At 38.8% G+C, this 17,808-nt stretch overlaps 1 protein-coding gene across 3 annotated transcripts in view; it reads right to left on the bottom strand.

Annotated features, from left to right (window-relative positions):
• Nucleotides 1-17,808, bottom strand: part of COL19A1 (collagen type XIX alpha 1 chain) — a 1,371,841-nt gene that overhangs the window by 4,902 nt on the left and 1,349,131 nt on the right. For all 3 annotated transcript variants that reach the window (XM_073626739.1, XM_073626741.1, XM_073626740.1), the window contains exon 51: nt 7,985-8,062. In XM_073626739.1, coding sequence (XP_073482840.1) covers nt 7,985-8,062 — 78 coding nt within the window. The remainder of the gene's footprint in view (nt 1-7,984; nt 8,063-17,808) is intronic.

Genomic DNA, 17,808 nt, shown 5'->3' with positions numbered 1-17,808 from the left:
AGTGGTATTGGAAGCCGTGGGCAGTTAATAAGTGACCAAGGGAGGAGGTGTAGATAGAGAAGAGAAGGGGTCCAAGAACCGAGCCTTGGGGGACCCCCACAGAAAGGGGCAATGGAGAGGAGGAGACAGAGTTGTAGGTGACACTGAAGGAGCACTGTAATAAATAGGCAGAGAACCAGGATAGAGCAGAATCTCGGAGGCCAAGGGAATGTAGTTTATTGAGAAGGAGCAGATGGTCAACAGTATCAAAGGTCGCAGAGAGGTCAAGTAGTACGAGTATGGAGTACTGGCTGTTGGTTTTAGCAGTTAGTAAATCGTTAGTGAGTTTTAGTAAGGCAGTTTCTGTGGAGTGCTGCGAGCGAAAGCCAGACTGTAAGACTGTAGTTTAAAATACCATAAAAAATACAGAATAGGATGTTCTCCTTTTACCATCCAAGAAGGAACATCTGCCAAGTTGGGAACCGATTACCTAGCTCATCGATTGAACTCTGATCAAACCTCAGACATTAATTGCAAGTATTCTACCTTCCCAATTCTACCTTATTTCTTTGTGGCTGTATATTGTCTTTATCTTTTGAAACATCTTTTTTCTGTAAATGTTTTATTTGCATCAACTTTGACCTTTTCATAATAAACCCTTATGTTGAAAAGTGTTAACCTTGTCTCTAAAGCTCTTAATGCAAGCTATAAATGAACCTGCCTCTTAAAGGGCGCTACTGTTGTAGAGTAAAGCCCCATACACACTATCAGATTTTCTGCTGAGTTTTTCCTTCAGATTTACCAAAACCATGTAGTAGAAGGGCCTGCCTGATTGCATACACATTGAAACTCCTAAGGTTTGACCTCCTATTATATGGTTTTGGTAAATCTGAAGGACAAAATCAGCAGAAAATCTGATGTGTATGGGGCTTCAGACTTCTGAGCAGATCTGCCTGTGGTGGCAGTGTGTGTGCAGACGCCTATTCTAAAATTATAATTGGTATTGCTAAAATTACAAGTCTCCCCCGGCTTGGTCTTTTAAAAACGGGGGTGGTGGCAGTTAAAGGGTTAATTGTGTAATTATCCCAGTGACAATCACTCTCAGGCTGCTCACACCTAGATTGTGGTCCCGCAAGCTGGAAAATCTTTGTGCTGGGCGCAGCTGAGAGTGGCATTGTTATGTAAGTGACAGCGTGGTGTGAGGTTGGCCGGTCCTCCGTTGCAAGTTAGCGAGGAGGGCAGGGATCTGACACCCGCGTTTGTCACATATTGCATGTGAATACCTATTAATGTTTAATTTTTGCTTTTGAATACATTGTACAAAGAGAAAGTGCAGCCTGTAGAATAAAAGACAGTTTTTCCCCAGCATTATCCTGCCTATATATGCTGTAGTGGAAAATTAGCCAATGCACATAATGTAGCTGCATACACAAGCGTCCCTACTTCAAACCATACAGTTTTCAAATTACAGTCTTTAATACCTGGGAACTGATTTGTATATTCAGCAGAAGAGCATCTCTATCAGACAATTTAAAATTTCCCTACTAACTTCATATGGAATAATATCAAATAAGACAGTGAGTTTACTGGTTCTTATATACAGTAAGGTTAATGAGAATCTCTGGGTATCCTGTGTCAAACTGTCATCTCAAAATTGTTATTGCCTGAAACCACCAATCAGAAGTAAGCCTGAAAATGAAAAGTTGAACTCTGAAAGTCTGCATTAAATTTTTGGCAGTGGCAAGAGAAAGACAACTCTTACCACTGAATTTAAAATACAAGATGCCTGAGGTTCTTTAAACCTTTTCCTATTAAGAGGTTTATTAATCCCTCACAACTAGAGAAATTCCGATCTATATTCATCACAACTTTGCAACAAAGTTCAACGCTTCTACAGGATCAGCACATTTTTGCAATTCAGGATCAGGATTTAGGACATCCCCCTTTCCAGGTTAATATATGGGGGGAGGTTTATTTTGAGTTGGTCTATCCCCATGGGAGAAAGTAGGTAACAACCACCTCCTTGAACAGGTAAAGAGGTTCTTTAGCATCATCCAAAAAATATATTTAAAATCAAAATATTTGTTTTTATATTTGGATAGGGTGAGAAAAAACAGAAATTGTGGCACTAAATCACCTCCAGCACCTTTAAAGCAGAACTAAAGGCCAATTTTTTCCCATTTTGGGTAGAGTATAGGAAAAGTTATAACATCTGCCATTTTTGTGCCATCTGTGTCCCATTGGGGAGATTTTTCTGCACTTCATGTCCATTAACAAAACAGAAAGCGTGAGGAAATCCCTCCAAAATGAGTAAATCCTGGAGTACCACCAGGGTCACCAGAACTTGTGTCCTATTTGGAAAATTCCTATTCTCCTGTTAAACTAAAATTTGGCATTCTTTTTACTTTAACTTTCAATGATAATGGTAAATAGGACAAATAGAAAGGGTGAATCTCCTGTGGTATTGGGAGATTATACTCATGTGGCCGATCCTTTTTTAATGAGTAGCACCAATCAAAACTGTATTTAAGGGTATGGCAGCCCACTTTTATTAACCCCTTTCTGCTGACGATATGCATATATGCGGCCACATGGAAGTGGGCCTTTATCCATGGGGCCGCATAAATTCATATCTACCTTCCAGCACAGAGACCGGGCACTCACCAGGAGCCCTGGGACCTGTACTAATGATTGGGACCTGGGACACCCGTTTTTGGGTCATCTGATCGCTGAGATAGCCTCTGATTAGCTATCACAGTGATCAGTCACTGTGCAGCCCACCCTTTTCTCTCTGAATGTATCTCCTTGCAGGGAGAAAGATGTAAATAAACAAAAGTGTGTAGAAAAAAAAATCAATAAAAAAAATGAAAGAAAATTTTAAGAACAAATAGCCAGATCAAAGCTTGATCTAGGTCAGTGACAGTTATTGTAAGTAATAAGTAAGGGTCAAATGTCAAGGTTAGGGTCAAAGGTCATGGTCAATATATTTTGGACAAGATTTTAAAAATGTCTTAAATTAGTATCAGTATCAGTTAGTGTCAATACCAGTATGTTTTAGGTAGGATAAAAAAAAAGAAAGCAAGATGAGCGCTATTGTTTCTGAGCTGAATTACAGGGAAAAGCAACAACTAATATATGTGGTATCTCTGCAATCATCAGGAGCAGGAGAATTTATTTTGAGTTATTCTTTGGTGGTAGGTTATGGTAGTAGCAAGAAATATACTAAATTTAAAATATTTTTTTTTTTTACTATTTTGAGCCAGTTATCCTTTTATAATTAAAAAGAAAAAAAATCAGGAGCTATCCGTTACCATTTACCACCTAAAGAAAGCCAAATTTGTCCTGAATAAAACAAGATATAATCTGCCTGGATACACAAAGCAGTTGTGATTATATGTACGGTTTTACTAACACATGTCAAAGTAGCTAAATTGTATTCAAGGGTTAAATGAAATGGAAAGTTCACACAGACATCAGTTGCCCAGGCAGGGGTCCTTCCACATTAATATGAACAGTCAAATGAAAATACTGAGCCACCTGTTTCCCTTGTTGGTAGCACCGCTGCCTCTTCATATCCTTCCCTCTTACTGTGTTGTCTAGTTCTACTGGTTAACTTGGTTCTCTTAGCCTTTAGTCGCAGCGCCCTGCTACATAGCCCAATCCTGGCCTCTGCTTAGGGGTTCTCCTGACACCCCAATAGGAGCCCACCTGACTCCTGCAATGAGACCTCCTGTCTCCTGGCTGCTGGCTGGCGCTCCTCTGAACTCTGGGCGAGACCTTCTGTCTCTTGGCTCCTGGCTGGAGCACCTCTGACCCCTGGGTGAGACCTATTTACTCCCAAACTGGGAGCTGTTTCCAAACTGGGAGCTCTGAGCTATTATCAGGTTTGAGTATATAAGGACCCTGCACACCTGTGTACTCAGACAAGCTGCAGGTACCCAAAACACAACTTTCTTCTCACAGGAAACAATAGTCAAGAACCTTGCATTAACCCCTAATGCAAATCCTGTGTCATATTCTACTCCATTTTCACAGTGGCAGGGTCTTATGCCGCGTACACACGGTCGGACTTTTCGTCTACAAAAGTCCAACGGACGCTGACGGACTAAAGCTGGCTGGTAATCCGATCGTGTGTGGGCTTCTCCGGACTTTCAACTGACTTTTTTAGCCTAAAATCCGACGGACTTTAGATTTGAAGCATGCTTCAAATCTTTACGTCGTAAGTACGACGGACCCCGAAGTCCGCTCGTCTGTGTGCTAGTCCGACGGACAAAAACCCATGCTAGGGCAGCTATTGGCTACTGGCTATGAACTTCCTTATTTTAGTCCGGTGTACGTCATCACGTACGAATCCGTCGGACTTTTGTGTGGTCGTGTGTAGGCAAGTCCGTTCGTTAGAAAGTCTGCTGCAAGTCCGCCGAAAGTCCGCCGGAAGTCTGTCGGACAGGCTGTCGGACTTTTGTAGACGAAAAGTCCGACCGTGTGTACGCGGCATTACTCTGTCACACTCCCTAATGGGGGAAGATAGCAATAAAAACCTGACAGATGTTCTAATCCCTCTCCACTCTATTTAAAAGCATAAAAAAGCTTTGCCAGTAGTTATACTTTAAAATAAATAAACTGGTGTCTTTTATCATTCCTGGAGCTGTATTAGCCCATTATATGAGCTTAATGCCGCGTACACACGGTCGGACTTTTCGTCTACAAAAGTCCGACAGCCTGTCCGACAGACTTCCGGCGGACTTTCGGCGGACTTGCAGCAGACTTTCTAACGAACGGACTTGCCTACACACGACCACACAAAAGTCCGACGGATTCGTACGTGATGACGTACACCGGACTAAAATAAGGAAGTTCATAGCCAGTAGCCAATAGCTGCCCTAGCATGGGTTTTTGTCCGTCGGACTAGCACACAGACGAGCGGACTTCGGGGTCCGTCGTACTTACGACGTAAAGATTTGAAGCATGCTTCAAATCTAAAGTCCGTCGGATTTTAGGCTAAAAAAGTCCGTTGAAAGTCCGGAGAAGCCCACACACGATCGGATTACCAGCCAGCTTTAGTCCGTCAGCGTCCGTTGGACTTTTGTAGACGAAAAGTCCGACCGTGTGTACGCGGCATAAGCCTCCAGGCCAATCTGATGTGTGATCGATGTCTAAAGCAAATCTATCCAAACAATTCAACATATTGCCAGAATCTAATACAAGTGAAGGTAAGTGATGTATGAATGGTTTAACGTGTCATCCACAAATTTTCCTACCAATTTTGTAGGGTTATAATTTGCTGACTTAATTTATCTGCCAGGTGGGGCAACTGGTTTCCTATGAACCTTGGGAATGAGATAGAATACAGGTTGATTATGTTCATGGACCCACATATAGTCCTTTTCATCCTTTGTGATTAGAACCTGCTGCCACATCAGACTCATCTTAGCAGCAAGGCAAGAAAAGGGGTCCATACTAATCAGTAAATAACTCAGTTAATCACTGAGCTGTCTTGAGGTCTCAGCCTCCTGATATTCAGTCAGCATAAAAACCACTTTGCCCCCCTTGTCGCTAGGCTTGATTATGACTCCTCTCGTGGATTTAAGTTCTTACAATGTATTTCTCTCTGCTGTAAAATGATTATCAGTTGTACTCCTGGACATATCTTGCTATTGTTTTGATGAATAATTAAACTCTCACATTGTAACTTGGTGGGTGAGGGGTGGATTTTTTTTCAGACTTACATTTCAACATCTTACAATTCAACTAGGGGGTAGATCATGCTCACTCAACTTCTTCAACTTCTGCAAATCATTTTTCCAAAGTTTTCAATACCTGTGAATCCTCCATTGTTTATGGTTTCATCTCAGGAGATACTACCTCCTGCGATAGAGTAATTTGTTCACCCCTAGAATTTTTTGTGGTATGCATTAAGCATATAAAATAATAACCCTTTACTCAATTAAGAATTGGGATTTTCATTGAGCTGCATGTCCTTTAAGTTAAAAATTAATGCATTAAGTTAGTCAAATTTATATAGGGTACAAAGAGATTCTTCTTGTTTTTGCCCTTGCTGCTTCTTGTTAATCTCTTGGTGGCATAGGTAGAAGGCTTCTCAAATTTTTTGGTCTTTAAAGTGGTTATAAAAGCTGCAAAAAAACAAAAAAAACAAAAAACAAACAAAAAAGAACAACCTGCAAGACAAAGGCATTATGAGCTAGTATGCATCTCATACTAGCTCATTATGAAATACTTACCTTGGAACGATGCTGTTGCAGCGGTCCCCTTACACCACTGTGACAGGTGACATGTCCCTGGAATGTTACTTCTGGGTTCGCAGGCTCGGGCGCAGTGATAGGCTGGAGCTGCAATGACGTCACTCCCGCACATGCGCATGGGAGCCACCAGTCACGGCACAGCAGCTGAAGAAATAGCACGTACGAGCCGTTTCAGTGCACATGTGCCGATGACGTCGGCATGTGCGTATAAAGTGAATATCTCCTAGACTGTGCAAATTTCGGAGTAATTCATGGTACCTACAGGTAAGCCTTATTATAGGTGAGTCACGTATGTGTATTGGAAATTTTTTTTACCGAATATACGTAGCAGAATACATATTGGCCTAAATTAATGTTTTTACTTTTCGCTATAATAAATATCCCCCAAAAATATATAAAAAAACAAATTTCTTTCTCAGTTTAGGCCGATATGTATTCTTCTACATATTTACATACATACATATTTTCATACATATTTTTGGTAAAAAAAAATCGCAACAAGTGTATATTGATTGGTTTGTGCAGAAGTTAAAGCATCTACAAATAGGAGAGAGATTTATGGCATTTTTATTATAATTTTTTTTTTTAGTAATGGCGGTGATCTGCTCCTTTTATGAGGACTGCGACATTGCAGCGGACAGATCAGATGCTTTTAACATCTTTGTTGGGATCATTGACATTTATGCAGCGATCAGAGCTAAAAATAGCCACTGATTACTGTATAAATGTCACTGGCAAGGAAGGGGTTAAACACTAGGGGGCGATCAAGGGGATAAATGTGTTCCCTCAGCATGTTCTAACTGTAGGGGGGATGGGCTACCTAGGACATGACAGAGTTTACTGCTCCCTGTCATGTCCCTAAGCAGAACAGGGAAATGCCTTGTTTACATAGGCATTTCCCTGTTCTGCCTCTCCTCGTCATGATCGTGGGCCACCGGTGGACATCGAGTCCGCGGGAGCAGCGGGCACACTCTAGCGGTGCGTGGTGGGCATGCGCCCGCTGGCCCATGATTACGCAGGGATGTAGGGGTATGCCCTTTTGCACACCTGTGCCATTCTGCTGACGTACATCGGCATGCGATTAAAGAAACACAGTGCCGTATGGTCATGAAGGGGGTAAACCTTCTGGAGCTAAAGTGGTTAAACCAGTGTTTCTCAACCTTTTTCAGTCATGGCAACCTTTAAAATCATCCACACTCTCAATGCACCCCATTCTAAAATGTAAAAAAAATTTAACTAACAGTGTTACATAACACATTTGCATACACACATGTAGGACACCCAACATTAGAGGAGATTTATTCTTATAAAGCCAATGCACTTTTGCACACTGGTAATGACTTGAATCCCAAGGTTTATCTTCTGCCTTCCTCAGCTAAAGTCATCCCAGTGCAGATGGAGAGGGGTAGGGAAAGTGCAAACAAGGATGCTGTGCAGGTGCCCAACATCTCCCTCATCAACCAATGACGTCATTGGTTGAAGGATGCCTATGTCTGGCCCACTTAATGTCCAATATTGTAATGTTGCACAATGAAAACCTTTGGCATTATGTAACAATAGGACAGTCTTGATCCACCCGCTGACTTGCTACACAATTTATGGGCAATTTTTAGGTACGTCTGAAGAACCCAGAAGGCACACTGGTTGTAAAAGGCATTACTAAGTTCAATGTAATGTAATGTTAGAGAGTCTGGTGCACTCACTGCAGCAAAGTAGTGAAGAAAAAAGCAATGTAAAGTGATTACCTGTAGGTCCTATGGGGCCTGGGCTCCCTGGTAGACCAATTCCAAATTCACCTCTTTCACCTTTCTGTCCTCTCAAACCTATTATATGGAAGAAACAAATAATTTATGAACAGTGAACATACACAGAATGTTTCTATGCCTGGCTCCTTAGAACTGGACATCAGTAAAAAGAGTAAAAAGAGTTTATGAAAAGTAAATAAAATGTATTCTGGACCAGCGCTAGAAGTAATATCCATGGACTAATTAACATACTTACAAAACAATAACATTTAAGACACCAAGCACAGTTTTACACACAGATATAACAGAAACTTAGAACAAAATTGGTCATCATGAGGTGCAGATTTATATTGAACATTACAACTCTTGCAGGAGCTACATAATAAGAACAATTTCTTCACACACAACTTTAATAAAGTGTTAGTGGGTTATTAGAGCTGTAGATCTTCAAGGTCCTGTATAAAACAAAAATTGTGCATCATCTATGAATTACATAACCTGCAATAAACAGAACAATAACGTTATGTAGAAGGTTAAAAACCCCACTGTAATACCCATTTTGATGTGGAAAGTCTGTAACTGAAAAATAACAGTGGACACTGCAACCAATAATATGAAATGAATTAGTAAGCCTTGTAACCATAACCCTGTATAAACAATACTTAACCAAGATAAAAAGATATAAGTAACAACTTAGAACATAATAAACTAACCATGTCCTAAGAAAGCAAAGTCATCTGTTGCCTGCAAATTGCTAACTTCAAGGTAATTCTGATCAGGAGCTCCTTAAAGTGAAGTTTCACCCAAAAATTGGACTTTAAGGGAGGTGACCCCCTGACATGCCACATTTGGCATGCCATTTTTTTGGGGGGAGCCAGTACTCTCTTTTTAGAGGGTCCCAGCTCCCACTTCCTCCCGGCGCACCGCAAGGGAGATCACCTCCCCCTCCCTCTCGGCAATCATCTGGGACACGTCACAGGTCCCAGATGATTGCCCAGTGAGTCATGGCACGTGGCGCTGCTCGCGCATGCACAATGGGTGCCCAGCTGTGAAGCCACAGCTGGGCACCCTCAGTTACAATGCTGGCGCCGCAGAGAGGAGGGGAAGATGAGCGGGGCTTCGTTCCCCCACATCGCTGGACCCTGGGACAGGTAAGTGTCCGATTATTAGTATTTGTAGCTGCTGACTTTTAATTTTTTTTTTTTTTTAAGCAGAACTCCGCTTTAATCCTACTAAGTAGCTTCTGGGGTTTTAGTAGTGACCACATCCTACAATGCAATGTGTGTCTTGACAATCTATTAAATACAGACACAGCATTTTAGAACTAAGTGAGGACATGCTTAGCAGTCAGAAATTTGGTACAGTAGCGACATGATGAAGTTACTAGTAATTGTCCCTAGAACTATTATTCAAATATAGTTAATATAAAGTTAATATGAAGTTCAATATGTGTTTTCTCAGTACAGGTACACTTTACCATCAATTTCAAGCTCTAAGCAAATTTGGAAAACAGGACATGGTTAACTAAATGCTTTACATGGACTGAAAATGTTGAGACATTTGACAATTGCAGACAAAACTATACTCCCCCAATGGATTCTCTAATCTCTTAGTGACTCCAGTGGTGGGATTTCATTGTTTGTGGTTGTTGTTTACAAAGTCAGACATAAGAAGTTAGCAAGAGGCCAAGCCAGATTGCCAGCAGTCAGGCAAAACTGAAATGTCAATGTTGGTTAAATTTGGTCCATAAGGTTTTACCAAATCCAAGACACACATTTCCTTACACAAAATTTGAAAACAATTATTTCTATCCACATTTATATGTTTAAATATTTTGTTTGTAGCAGAGTGCTGTTTGTTACTGTTGTTAGATTATCAGTCATTTCAGATAAAAAAATAATTAGATTATCATGCCAACAGCATGAAGTGTGCAGGTGAGGAAAGTTTGATTAGATTGTTCAACAGAGGGTCTATTTGGGGTTACCTAGAATTTATAATAAATAAAAGTTAGAATTTTAATTTCAAGCAAGTTAAACCCGAAATGTACATATAAAAAAAGAAGGCATTTCCCCATTATTTTTTTTAAAGAAGTGTATATGAGATTTAAAGTCACAAAGGTTCCTAAAATAAATGAAAGGAGCTGCCATTGCTGAACTCCTTGTGAAAATGCTAGTTGTTTGGATGTTATATTGACCTTCTAGCCTCAATACATTCTCAGTCTATGAGATGGGATAAGTGTGCAGAAGAGTAAAGTGTTCAATGAAACAAAAAAAGCCACTCCAGATGAGTGACTCTCTAGTTAATCCCCACACACACTAGTCAGGTGCCAGCCCAGCTTGCATGCTGTGTATCATAAGGAAATGATTCCAGACGGCTGCACTTCCAAAAATCCTTTAATTTGAAGAGGAAAGTGATTTCTTTCAATTTTTATAGGACTGGTACATTTATCCTAACAAGCAACTCAACAATGGAAGGCTTTTCATGTCCAGCCATGTTGCAGAAAAAATAAATAATTCAGAAAGCAAGATTAGAAACTGTATTGACAATTAAAATGATTGTACTATAAGACTAGGATAAAAAAATATGAGCTACATTTGCCAACAAGGTATAATGTATATTCTCTTTGATGATGAATTCCTCATCATAGTAACTTCACTTAGGCTGGCTATACATGTTCAATGCTCTTGTACAATTTCCCTTTAGATTTACCAAAAACCATGTAATATGAGGTCAAAACTAAACAACTTTCAATTGTATCCAAATAAGCAGGCCCTTGCACTACATAGTTTAAGGTAAATCTAAAGGAAAATTGTACAAGAAAATTGAACATGTATGGCCAGCCTAAGTAAGCATATGACCTGGAACGTCACTGTGTACTTGCTTTTTCTGGATCATTTACTCACTAAGAGAAGGATGAGGATGGCAGCGCTAGTAAGTACACCATTTAAAAACAAGTCAGCAAAAGGAGCTCCTATATATGTGTTTGAATTATTGTGTATGAGAACAGAAAAGGATGGTCTCTTCTTTGCCACAATAATGTATTCTATTTGAATGCATTTGCAGCCAAGAATCTGCAGCCATAGCATTTCCATTTAGTTTGCATGGCCTTTTATCTATATTTTTTTCCCAGTTTAGAAAATCTTAAAACTTCAGATGTTGCAGCTGTGATTATGGTCATCACAACCCCCCAATCCCCCCCCCCCCCCCCCTCAACATAAAAAAGTAAAGTTTCAGGCCTTTGGAACTCTTGTTCAGTGAACAGATGAAAATTGAATGTGAAAGGCTGTGAGTGACCATGCGGTGCAGTCAATTCATGTAACTTAAACTAAAATGTGCTCTGGCAGATTTCTGTCAAGTGAAGCCTGCAGCATCACGGCCTGCATTCCCAGTGTTAGGCTTTACCAGGAAGAAAGGAAGCCTGTGTATTAAGGATCACAATACAGCACTGGAGAAGAAAATCTATATTCTATGCTCCGATGTATATAGTAAAACCCTCATGCCATGCGAGCATGCTCTACTTTAACATCTTCCTATAGAAGTTTGAGAATGCAAACATCAAAATACCACACAACAAACATATTCCAGCTTGAAATCCCCATGCACTGAATTATAGCAGTCAGGATCAATGTGCTCTTGTTTTATTTAGATAAAGTATACTTCTTTTGCCTCATTTCTTCATTTTACCATTACAAATGTATTTTTTTTTTTTTTTTTTAGAAATCGTCAATCCAGTTTGATCATACAGACAACACAGAAGCCCGTGAATTAAAACATTAATTTCAAATTAGCCACACTCCTTGTGATAGCCCAATGGTGCTTATTTATAGCTGTGGCCCCATATGCACTTACATTACCTTCATAAGTCTGGCAGTTACTACTTGGTCATTAACCTGACACAAACTCCTAGCTTGTGAGTGTGCGTTACAGGTCTGTATACCACAGCTATACATTTTTTTTAAATCCTGGTGTTCTCTTTAATACTATTATGTTCACTTAGAAGCTGTGAGAGAGTTTGTGATGTCAGACTTTAGGGGTTCCTTGCCACTAACACATTTTAATATGTTTGTACCCCTAAAAAAAACAACAAAAAACATACTGCTGTCCCTTTAAGGCACAAGATATAACACAGTGCTTTTGCATGTCAATTGTCTCTTTCTATGTTGTACAATATTTGGTTGATCCTGCCTGTTCCTGGTCCCCCTGTGTATACTGACCATGCTTATCATGGCTGGTGATCCCTGATAGCGTGGTCAGATTATGTGCCTCTGTCATCCTGCTGTGTACTCAGCATCACTGCCTCTCCCCCTCCTGCTCTCCTTGTCATTTCCATAGTTTGTGTATGTGAGCTCATCTCTTCCCTGCCCCTCCCTTCCCGCCTTGATAGAGTATTCTGCTGCAGCTGCTCCTCCCCTTTGGTAAAGTGGTTGTAAAGTAACATCTATTATATACTAAGTATAAAATTGATGCGCTTTAAATAAATAGTGCACAATATGCTGCTGCGACTAAGCTTAAATCCAGGAATAAAAAATGCATACATGTGAATAAAATAGATAAATAATTATATGGTGCTAATACATGTGTTAAAATTGCCAAAATAAATCTTCAAATTGGTGATGTGACGGTGAATATAAATAAAATAATAATGACACTCTGAGTACAATGTGCAGGCAGAGATAAATAGTGGGGGAAAGTAAAAATAATTAAACAGTTCCTTCCCTTAATCCAGATTGATTGACTCACTGGGTTAGATCGTTTGTATCAGGATATTTAGTTTTTCTTGCATCCCACTTTAGCCATAATACTGCTGGTGATTCGGCTCTCAGGATAAAGGTTTTATGCAAAGCAAGCAAAGAAAAAATAGATCATTGTGCAGTGAACTTACTAGATAGTACACAAGCAAAACAGGGACAAGAGATACACTCACAAACTCCCGGTCTATTAGAAGCATTCAAATATGCAGATTGCAGTCAGCCGCTGTGGACGAGGTTTCCCATAGAGAAACAGCTGCTGTTAACCTTCAGGTGTATTGCAGCACTGAACGTCCTAAGCTCCTCCCACGCGTTGCATCACTGACACGTGACTTTCTCAAGGATCCATTTGAATGCTTCTAATAGACCGGGAGTTTGTGAGTGTATCTCTTGTCCCTGTTTTGCTTGTGTACTATCTAGTAAGTTCACTGCACAATGATCTATTTTTTCTTTGCTTGCTTTGCATAAAACCTTTATCCTGAGAGCCGAATCACCAGCAGTATTATGGCTAAAGTGGGATGCAAGAAAAACTAAATATCCTGATACAAACGATCTAACCCAGTGAGTCAATCAATCTGGATTAAGGGAAGGAACTGTTTAATTATTTTTACTTTCCCCCACTATTTATCTCTGCCTGGACATTGTACTCAGAGTGTCATTATTATTTTATTTATATTCACCGTCACATCACCAATTTGAAGATTTATTTTGGCAATTTTAACACATGTATTAGCACCATAATTATTTATCTATTTTATTCACATGTATGCATTTTTTATTCCTGGATTTAAGCTTAGTCGCAGCAGCATATTGTGCACTATTTATTTAAAGCGCATCAATTTTAAACTTAGTACTATTTGTTTGGTTATCTGATCACCCTATATTGATAGCAGCTTTAATTTACTGATTTTATCATAGCACTAACTATATTGGTATATATATATATATTTAAGCACAATTTATTTATATCACACATATCTATCCACATCAGCACTTGGTTTTTATTCATTTTTTTAACATCTATTATATAGTTTATCCTCTCTGTTTCAAAAACATATTAAATATAGTGTGTGCAATGTTTTATTATAAAGCTAAATACCTTCTTTGCCCACCTTTGTTGTGTGGTCACATGTCCTCCCTCTGCTAGCTTGCATACATCAGAGGGAAATCTCAGACCCTCCCACTGTACTCCTTAAATCGAGAAGGTGAGCAGAGGGAGGACATGTGACTACACAGCAGAGCTGGGCAAAAACGGTATTTTCATTTTAAAAAAGCACACACACTATATTTAATATGTTCCTAAAACAGAGAGGATAAAAGAATATAATAGATGTGACTTTACAACCACTTTAAGGTTTAACTTAGACAAGAATTAAAGCTAATTATAATTATTTCATAAGAAAAAAATATGATCATTTAGGACTGAAAATTCTAATTCAGGTATGGCCAGGTTTTTTTTTTTTTAATAATTTACCACCTGGCCTATAATAAAATGACAGCCGGGGCAGGAGCACTGTTGTTCAGTGGGGCTGTGCAGGGGCACAATTTGTCACTGTGTCCACCGGACACAACTGATGACTGATCAATGTGCCGGCCTGTTACCAGTACCATGTGATGGCTGTGACCAATCACAGCAGATCACATGACAGTTGTAAACAATGGGTGTCTTTATTTTATGCCATCCATTGTATACAATTGTGTTGCTAGCTGTAATTGGCCAAAGTGATCACATGGTACAGACAGGGTCAATCACAGCCCATTGGTACCATGTGATTAGCTTTGACCAATCACAGCTAATCACACCAAAAGACACTAAATGAATCAGTTTCATTCAGTAAAAATGGTTGCTTATACCAATGAAAAAATAAATAAAAAGTTTGATCACTTCCCCAGAGTAGTACAGTGTAACTAAGTTAACACTGTATTGCTCTGGTCACAGTGTGTTAGAAAACTAAAAATCTTTGCAAAAAAGAGGAAAAATGTAATAAAAATATTATTATAATTTTTTTTACATATTGTCACCAGTCAGTGTCCCTGATCATCACCAGACCAAAATATTACAGTGCAGACATGCAAAAAATGACATTTGTTTGTTTGGCTGATCATCACCACACCCATTATATGATGCTGTACTGCACTGGTGACAGAATGTTAAAAAAAATGTTGAAAAAATGGATGTAAACCCTCACATATTCCCAGTGAAGTGAACAGCCTCAGATGATACACAGAGATGAAACAAATCCCCCTACATAAGTTTTACTCATATATCTGCTATCTTCAACTTTCTAGACTGTTTAGAAAGTGCACATTGTGTTAGAATTTTCTCTTCCTGTGTGGATTATTGGCATACACTGTGTGACAACTGATTGGAGGAAAGGCACACACCCCCTCTTCACAAAGGAAGAGGAAGGAAGAAATGTGCAGAGCTGTGCTATGAAAAGACCAGCTCCCTGCTAATCTATTTTTCTGCACCATACCTGAAACTATTTTCAGGCATGTGCTATCTGGGTTGTTGGAGAGCTAATCAGAAGTTATCATGCTGATAACAGAATAACTGAGCAGCAGAAAGACACGGGACTTAGGGCTTTGGAGAGAGAGAAGTAAACACTGCAGATAGATGTGCCCAGGTCAAATTTCATGAATGGAGTTTACATCCACTTTAATTTTCCAAAATATTGTGCCAAAAAGTTAAAACTTTAGAAAATTCCTCTGCCTCTTTCTAAATACCTTGGCCTGTTTACTTTCCAAAACAGGGTCATTTGGTATTGGCCTGGCCTTTTTGAGCCTCAAGAAGTTAGATAGGCCATCAGTACATCAGGATTGATCAATTTTCAGATATCTATACCATAATTTGTGGACTCTATAACTTTCTTATAGACTAAGTAATATACACTGATTTGGGTTATTTTTTACCAAAGAAATTTAGCAGAATACATTTTGACCTAAATTTATGAAGGAAGATTATTTATTTGCAAAATTTTATAACAGAAACAAACTAAAACATGTTTATTTAGCAAAAAATAAAAACCCCAGTGATGATAAAATTCCACCAAAAGAAAGCTCTATTTATGTGAAAAAAAATGATAAAAAATGTTCTTATGGGTACAGTGTTGCATGACCGCGAAATTGACATCCAAAACGCGACAGCGCTAAATGCTGAAAATTGGCATGGGGAGGAAGGGGGTAAAAGTGCCCTGTATTGAAGTGGTTAAAGAAAATATGTACCAAGGAAGCATGAAGGCTGCCTTTGTTTACCTGTCTGAAAATACAGTTTCCCTATCAACCGATTCAATTGGTTCAGTAGCCTCTAAGCCACAGACCTGAAACAGTATGCAGGAATTCTGACTTTTCATTATGACTTTATTTCATTATTTTATTTCATTAATTCATTATGACTTTGCTCATTTCTAAACTTGTTTCAGGCAAATGCCTCAAAGTATTGGCGCTATAGAGTTTTTAGAGGTAACCAGAGTTTTCAGAAGCAACTTAGCAAGTGAGTAATATCAGTCCCCATATTCCTCACAGTACAGGTCTCTTTTAATGTTCTGCATTATAATGCAAAACAGTATTCAAATACAGATTTTTGCTAAACATTGTTAGGTTTGGACTAAATATACTTTCTTTTTCTTTTACTCTGCCACAGACAGATCCTTGTAAGATTTGTTAAGATAAATACAATTACCCACTGTTGTCAGAACTTTTGAAAAATCTAGGTTTTATTATTCCGGTGAGTGTTTATTAATTCAAGCAATGTGATACAGATAACAAGCAAAAAGAGAGTTGCCAAGTGTAGAAAAGATGCATTTGTTTGTAGCTGAAAAACAATTTTCTTCCAGTCTATAGTATACATGTTCCGAATTTGCATATTAGGAAGTGCAGCTCCTTTGTGTTTGAAATTGTGACCTTGATACAATTGCATTCAGTACTTTGTTACACTGCTTGGCTACTATGTGGTAAATAGCTTTTACAATCCATTAGGAAACAAATAAAAAAAAAAATATATATATTTTATATATATATATATATATATATATATATATATATATATATACACACACACACACACAGTATATATATATATATATATATATATATATATATATATATATATATATATATATATATATATACACACACACACACACAGTATATATATATATATATATATATATAAAATTGAACAAATGCAGAAAAAGATAATGTAATGTTTAAGAAGTTATCAACCTAACATCCATGTCTTGTGTTTGCCTAAAGAGTTTGTCTGAAATTCTAGTACTCGGTGTCCTCACCTACAATGCAGGACAGCATTGTATATGACGACATCAGAATGCCTGCAATAGACCACAGGAGAAGCAGCTGCAGAGAATCGGCTGTACAGACAAGAGGAACCTAGGCAGCTAGGAATACAATGAAATAATAGCTCAGAGCATAGTCCTGCCTGTGGCCAGGGATGCAATTTGCCTAGAGGAAAGGAATTAAATATATTACCCAACATTTCAAATTCCTGACATGTTCCTGCTGTACCATGCACTTGTATGAAAAGTTATCCTGTTCCTTTGCATTGCTTTTGTGTGAAATTCCTAGTTTTCTTGCCAGTCCCCATGCTTTCCTAATAAAAACTGACCACACTATGAGGGGATTTGAAGCTGGAATGTGCAAAATATGGTGCAGCTGTGCATACTGTAGTATCAAATTGGCTTCCAGGTTTTATTGTCAAAGCTTAATTGAACAAGCTGAAGTTATATGCTAATTGGCTACAATACACAACTGCACCAGATTCTGAGTGCTCCAGTTTTAGTAAATCTCCCACTATGCAAGAGAGTATAGCGTGGTCAGTTTTCTAGTGGTGCTGGGAGCTGAGCCTGCTCCCCTCAACCACACCCCCTCCCTTTACAGCCATTTATTGGAAAGACCAGTATTCTGCTGTTTCTCCTCCCCTAACTCTCTGAGCTCCTTATGCAGTTCAGAACAGGGGGTATGTGATCCCTTTTAAAATAGGAAAAAAAGTATTTATAATGTTTATGAATGCACAAATGTTTTGCCTTTGTTTTAATTTTTATTTTAAACTGAATGAGT

Source organism: Aquarana catesbeiana, linkage group LG04, assembly GCF_042186555.1.
Source record: "Aquarana catesbeiana isolate 2022-GZ linkage group LG04, ASM4218655v1, whole genome shotgun sequence".
Classification (NCBI taxonomy): Eukaryota; Metazoa; Chordata; class Amphibia; order Anura; family Ranidae; genus Aquarana; species Aquarana catesbeiana.
This window is presented reverse-complemented; position numbering and strand designations above follow the sequence as displayed.